This window comes from Cicer arietinum, chromosome 3, assembly GCF_000331145.2.
Source record: "Cicer arietinum cultivar CDC Frontier isolate Library 1 chromosome 3, Cicar.CDCFrontier_v2.0, whole genome shotgun sequence".
Taxonomy (NCBI): domain Eukaryota; kingdom Viridiplantae; phylum Streptophyta; class Magnoliopsida; order Fabales; family Fabaceae; genus Cicer; species Cicer arietinum.
Genome location: NC_021162.2, coordinates 17,879,081 through 17,886,246, shown reverse-complemented (window position 1 = coordinate 17,886,246; position 7,166 = coordinate 17,879,081). Strand labels below are relative to the sequence as shown.

At 27.9% G+C, this 7,166-nt stretch overlaps 2 protein-coding genes across 2 annotated transcripts; one reads left to right on the top strand and one right to left on the bottom strand.

Moving 5' to 3' along the window:
• Positions 1 to 1,817: 1,817 nt before the first annotated feature.
• Positions 1,818 to 2,634, bottom strand: LOC101500612 (putative glutaredoxin-C14). The gene has a single exon (XM_004492014.4). It carries the CDS (start codon positions 2,431 to 2,433, stop codon positions 2,026 to 2,028), a length of 408 nt encoding a protein of 135 aa, XP_004492071.1. The 5' UTR covers positions 2,434 to 2,634; the 3' UTR covers positions 1,818 to 2,025.
• A 2,625-nt stretch (positions 2,635 to 5,259) lies between these two features.
• On the top strand, positions 5,260 to 6,716 carry LOC140919669 (uncharacterized). The gene is made up of 4 exons (XM_073366274.1): positions 5,260 to 5,436; positions 5,868 to 5,969; positions 6,102 to 6,170; positions 6,489 to 6,716. Exons 1-4 carry the CDS (start codon positions 5,260 to 5,262, stop codon positions 6,714 to 6,716), a joined length of 576 nt encoding a protein of 191 aa, XP_073222375.1.
• The last annotated feature ends 450 nt before the right edge of the window (positions 6,717 to 7,166 follow it).

Here is a 7,166-nt window from a genome sequence, read left to right as displayed (position 1 = left end):
ATCGAACCCGGGTCTGTACCGTGGCAGGGTACTATTCTACCACTAGACCACTGGTGCTTCTTTGTAATAATGACTTTGTCAACTAACATTGAATATACTAATCTATTATTCCAACTTATATGGAAGATGTATATAAAGCTAACGCTGTTTTTTATTATTCTGTACACTTTTTATCACCAAGAAATTAAGTACTTATTATTTTTATCATGCACTTGTCAAATAAAATTATAAAGTTCATTTTTCAGAAAAAAAAATAGATAAATAAAATATTATTATTATTAATTAAAGGTGAACTAGTTATTATTTTATGATTGCTTTAAACTTCAGTTTTTGAAGTTATCAAATGTTACTATTGAACTTACTTCCAAGTGTTTTCTTATTTGTAGTTAGCTATATCAAGAATTTCAATAAAATTTATATCACCAATGAAAATAACTATCCAGTTTAATTAATTAGTGTATCTAATAATTTCTATTTGTTTTTGCATATATATATATATATATATATATATATATATAATTTAAATTTTTGTGAGTAGCATTTTATTTCAAAAATAAAAATTTAAAATAAAAGGAGGTTGCATGTTAGGGATACGACCACAACTTATTATTACTTATCTTCATATTTGCAAAAAGTGAGCCATTTGATTTTGAACTAGTGAATGCATATATATGTGAACATGTTCAATATTGTCTCTCATCTTCTAGGTATGATCATAGTTAAAAACAAAAATGAAATAAATATGCCACCTTAATTAAGTATGCGTTGATTAGGTTAAAATTAAGAAGGAGCAAAATTTTGTAATTAGAAATAAAGTAAAAGGATCAAAATTGTTTATTTAAAAGTGGTGAGCCAAAGCTGATTTATGAAACTTGAAGATTAAAAGTGTATTTTAATCTTAAAATTTTTAAATGTAAAATTACAATATCATATATTATTTAAAAAGTGTACATCTTATAAAAAGGAGAAATTAAATATGAATATTAAATAAAGTGGCATAATCAAATAACATTATTGTAAAAAGCAACTTCAAAATCAACTTAATTTTAATAATGTGCACAACCAACACACTTTATACTAATCTTAAATATGATCTCTATCTCTATGTTTATGTCTATATCTATACTATACAAAATAACTGTATAAAAAATGATGCATTTAATATGAACTTCCAAAAGATAGTCCAAAGCTAAACTCATACCATCTGTATATTTTTTTATTTAATAGTTTTAAAATTAAATAATTGCAAAATCATTTTATTCTTAGTAATATGCACAACTAATTCAGATTTCTTAAGCTTAATCTTAATCTTAGTTTTAATCTTAATATCTATCTCTTTAATATTCAAAAGATATATTTTTTATTATATGTCCAAAAAAAAATATTTTTTCTATTTCTAATTTTTAAATCATCTTAATTTTTTTTTAAATCATTTTAATCTTAATAATATACACAACTAAAGATATCAATTTTAAAAATAAAATAATATGTGTTCACCTGATTACATTATATTTCCACTTTTTTCAAAACTCTTGTTAAGTTGATTCACATATAAGTAAATGAAATCCGATCAAAAAAGATAAATAAATGACATAACTCATGTACTAGTTAGAATAGCCCCATCTTTATTTTGCATTTAAATGTACTAGTTAGAATAGCCCCATCTTTATTTTGCATTCAAATTTTTCATTGATATTACAACATATATTCCACAAATTTTTATTAATGAAATGGTGACTTTAACTTAATCAATATAAAATGGTATTTGATTTTGGAGTAGAAGTAAGGATAGAATTTTCTATAAAACTTCTTGTTCATTTCCAAAATACACTTGCAACATACATATATATATATATAACTACAAACTAGCTACTAAATTAAGAAGAAAAAAAATGCATATTTTCCACATTACATAATTTTCAGTTCCCTACAACATAACAGAACAAATTCTGGTTAGAATATATAGCTTAGTTCTAATTCTCTAATTTGAAACTCTAATTAAGGACTAAGAAATTCATAATTAATCTAAAGCCATAAAGCACCAGCTTGTTTGAGAAGTGGAACAAGAGAACCATTGACATGAAAAGCCAAAAGTGTATCCATAGAACCAACTAATTTGCCACCAATGAAAACAACAGGAAGTGTAGTTGAGTTAGTAGCAAGTAACCTCATCAATGTTTTTTCCATTTGTTTCCCTTTAGAATCTTGATCAAGTTCATGAACCATTGTGTTCACTCCCATTCCACAAAAAAGACTCTTCATTGCATGACACATACAACAGCTACTACTGCTGAATATCACAACTGCACTTTCTGAAACTATTCTCATCACTCTCTCCATTTCATCTTCTTCTTCCATTCTTCTTCTTCTTACTCTCATCATGTAGTAATTCCATGGATCCACTTGATAATGCATGAGTTTTTCTTGATTCATACTATTGTGTATTGTAACAGCAGAACACAACAAAGTAAGCAAAAGGGTATAAGAAAAATGAAAACTTTTTTGTGTTTGTGATGAAAAGGAAAGGGTGGTTTTATAAGGGGTTGGAGGGGGGGTGTGAAAATTAAGAAAAAAACAAGGTGTGAAAGAATGTTGGGGGTTTAGGGTACTTATTACTTGCTTTTGTCTGTTATTGTCGGATAGAGCGTGTTCTGTTTTTCTGAAGTGTTGTTGTCTCTCTTGTCACTAAGTTGCAGCTATATATAATGGTAACTTGAGGAGAATGCATGGTGTATGGTGAATACATTATTTTGTCAAACAGTATAAAGAGGGAAAATATGCACAAAAGAACAAAAGGATAATGGTTAATTAGTCTATGTAGCATAAGTTCAGAAGCTGATTTTTAAGCTGTTTGTCCAAAAGGTTAATTACATCTGTCTACTTGGATAAACATTTTTCTATTCAATTCTATTTAATTATTATTTTTTTTTTGCATGTTTCATGGTGCAAAAAACTATTGTCTATTACTCTTTCTAGTTTCTAGATTTATATATAAGAGAATTTTTTGATGTAATTTTTTATATATAAAAAAATTACGATTTTTAAGATGTATCATTGTTTAAATTATTTTTATACTTTAATATAAAATGTTTATTTTTATTAATATTATTAGTAGATATTTAATGTCTCAGAATTTTGAATAAAAATATATATTAAAATAATTAAAAAATTTAAATAATTAATAAATATATCGACTTTGAAGTTTTTTTCCCTCTTATAAATGGAATCAGTAGAATAAAAGAAAACAAATTTCCCTCTCTTAATCTAATGAAGGATAGAGTTAAAAACAATTTAATAAAAATTTAATGAAGTATAACATGCACCATATATAAGATCACAGAACGTTATCCATTTTGTAATATTAGAATTCAGCTCGTTTGTTTAAAATTTTTAAAAAGTAATTTTAAATAATTTTTTGTAAGAATTTACTTAAAATAGTAGAAGTTTTTTAAATTCATTTGTTGTCAATTAAAAAATTAATTTTGACATTCAATAACTTAAATATTTATTATTAGATATTTTAATATGATAATGATTATATTTAAAAGAAAATATATTTTTTAAAAACGATCTTTATGAAAAGCTTCTCAAAATAGTTTTTTATTTTAATTATTTTATAAAATTTTATCATCCAAAAAAGGCTGTACCAAATAGATAAAATATTTAAAATAATATTGTAAGATAAACTACTTAAACTATTTTTTCATTTAAAATTTTATTTTTAATTAAACAAACAAGCACATTATCTTATTGTGCTATATTTATTACTCCATCCGTCTTAAAATAATTGAATTGTTTAATTATTTAATATATATTAAAAAAAATATAACCGATTGAAAATATTATTTTTATCAAATTATTTACATTAAATATAGATACATTGTCAAAATCATACTTGAATAATAAAAAATATTAAATTAAAATTATATATAATAATATTAATTAAATTTACAGTTTAAAAGAAATGTATTCAATTATTTAGCAACTAACTTTTTGTATATATGGTTAATTATGAAAAATAAAAAAGAACATATTCTCAGGAAATTCGGCATTAGGGACATGAAAAGCAGACATTTTGTTTTGTTTATGGGAAAAGTGAATTGGAACGATGTAGGCGGCGGCCACAGGGGTGCGTATGCGTACTTGTTGTCGAACAATTTCAAACCTCTTAAACTTTTTTTTCTCTCTCTTTTCTCACATCACATTTGTTACTATACTAAATAAAAATAGAAAAATAAGCTGACCCCTCAAGTCAACATCTTAACACATTCTAATAAATATATTACATACAAAAAAGTTTGGGGAATCGATCAAAACTCAAAACAATAATAAGCTGCATTTTTCTCTTTAAAAATCTCACTAGAAATTCAAAAAAGATAACATCATAGTAAAAGGAAAAAAAGTGGAAAGTAAAAAATTCAAACACAAAGTCAACCATCATCTAACTGAACCTATATCAAAGAAGACCTGTGGGTGAAAATGATGCAACAATTTAATAATGAAGTTGATAATCAAGATGATAATTAAAGAATTTCCAAAGTGTGTTTGTTATACTAAGTTTTAGGTTGGATTTGTCTCCACTAATTATATGCAAATAGGATGAATAACGAATCCCCTTCATCAGACTTTAAAAAACATTTATCTGATTTACACTACCACACTAAAAGTATCTTTCAAGACTATGTTATTAATATATGATGTATTAACATAATATTTTAGAAATACCTCACAAGACCCATTCTATTATGAACGAAATCAGTCTAAACATCAAGGGGAATTGAATACTGCCAAACCATCTTGACAACATTTAGACCCACAGACGCTAATTTATCTACATATTGATTCCATTCCCTATAAATATGAGAAACCAAAAAGGTCATTGCCAAGGAACCATACCACGCGAGACTTGAAAGCCAAATTGACTAACTGAGAGTCTGTCTCCAACCATAAGTTACACCAACATTTCTTATAAGCTATCTTAATGGCAAACATAACACGTAACAACTCAGCATGAAGAGCATAAGTATTTCCAATATTGACCGCAAAACATCCTCGAGTAGCGATTGTATAATCATTAAAAATTACACCACAATTTATTAGACCATGACAACCCAGCGTTGCACCATATGTGTTGCATTTTACCCAACTAAATAATGGAGGGTGCCTACATATCTCTCCCCCACTATTTGCATGTGCATAATTTTGTTGGAACATAATTCTAAAAACAACATTGAAAGACAAAAGAGATTGAATCCTATCATGAAAGAAGTTGTTAAAAAGGATACCGTCAAGTGGCTAGATGCAGGAATCGTTTATCCCATGTCAGATAATGGATGGGAAAACCCTATGCAATGTGTGCCAAAGAAAGGAGGAGGAGGTGTGGTTCAAAATGACAAGAATGAGATGATTCGAACTAGAACTATAACTGGTTGGAGGGTTTGCGTGGATTATAGAAAACTCAACAAAGACACTAGGAAGATCATTTCCCATTGCCTTTCATAGATATGATATTTGATAGATTCCCAAGACAAGAATACTACTGCTTTTTGAATGGTTACTCTAGTTACAATCAAATTGTTATAGAACCTGAAGATTGAGAAAAGACAACCTTCACATGCCTTTATGGAACTTTTGCATTTAGAAGAGTGTCATTTGGATTGTGTAATGCACCTACTACTTTTCAGATGTTTATGATGTCAAATTTTTCTGATTTAATAGAAAAATCATTGAAAATGTTTATGGATGATTTTTTAGTCTTTGGAGAATCATTTCATAAATGTTTACATAATCTAAAAGAAGTGTTGGAAAGATATGAAAAGACCAATTTGGTACTAAACTGGGAGAAATGTCATTTTATGGTGAAATAGGGCATTGTGATGGGACATAAAATTTCTAAAAAAGGATTGGAGGTAGATAAGGCAATGATTGAAGTGATTGAAAAATTACTTCATCCTACTTTTGTGAAAATGGTAAGGAGTTTCTTAGGACATGTTGGGTTCTATACAAGATTGATCAAAGATTTGAATTTGATGTTGATTGTGTCAAGGATTTTGAAACTTCAAAGGAAGCACTCGTCTTAACACCTGTCTTTATTGCTTTAGATTGGGAGAACCCATTTGAAGTTATATGTAATGCAAGTGACTATGTTGGGGGGCAGTGATTGGTTAAAGGTATGGAAGGGTATTTCAGTCAATCTACTATGCCAATAGGACCGCGATTATTGCTCAATTGAACTACACCACCACTAAAAAGAAGTTGCTAGCTATGTTGTTTGCATTTGATAAGTTCATATCTTATTTAGTGAAAGCAAAAGTCATTGTTTACACATATCATGTTGTCATTAAATATTTAATTGCAAAAAAGGATTCCAAACCAAGGCTAATAAGGTGATTGTTATTGCTACAACAATTTAATCTAGAGATAAGAGATAGGAAAGGTTTTGTAAACCAATTTGCAAAACACCTTTCTAGTTACCTGGAAGTGAATAGACAAAGCAAGAACTATTCATTAAGGATAACTTTCCCGATGAACAATTGTTGACTTTATCTGGAATGGAGCAAGATGTTGCAACACCTTGGTATAATGGACTGGTTAATTTCTTGGCAAGTGAGATTATTCCATCAGACTTGCATTATCAACAAAGAAAAAGTTTTCTTCATAATGCTAAAGCTTATTACTGGGACGAGCCATACTTGTACAAAAAATGTCCTGATTAATGTTACAAAGAAGATGTATTATTGATTAGGAAGAGGTGCCTGAAATACTGAAGCATTTCCATGCATCTCCATATGGAGGGCATTTTTGGAGCAACCAGAGAGCTGAAAAGGTTCTTCAAATAGGTTTTTTTTTTTTTTTTTTTTTTGCAAACCTCTTTGAGGATGCACATGCTATGGTAAAAACTTATGATAGATGCCAAAGAGTTAGCAATATATAAAGCAAGAAAAAAAAAATGTCATTATAAGGTATTCTGAAAGTGGAAATATTTTATGTTTTGATAATTGATTTTATGGGTCCCTTTCCCCCACCTTTTGGAAATCATTACATTTTAGTAGTTGTTGACTATGTGTCCAAATGGATTAAGGCAGTGGCCCTTCCTACTAATGATACCAAGGTAGTTACCAAATTTATTCTTAAAAATATTTTTAGTAGATTTGGGACACCAAGGG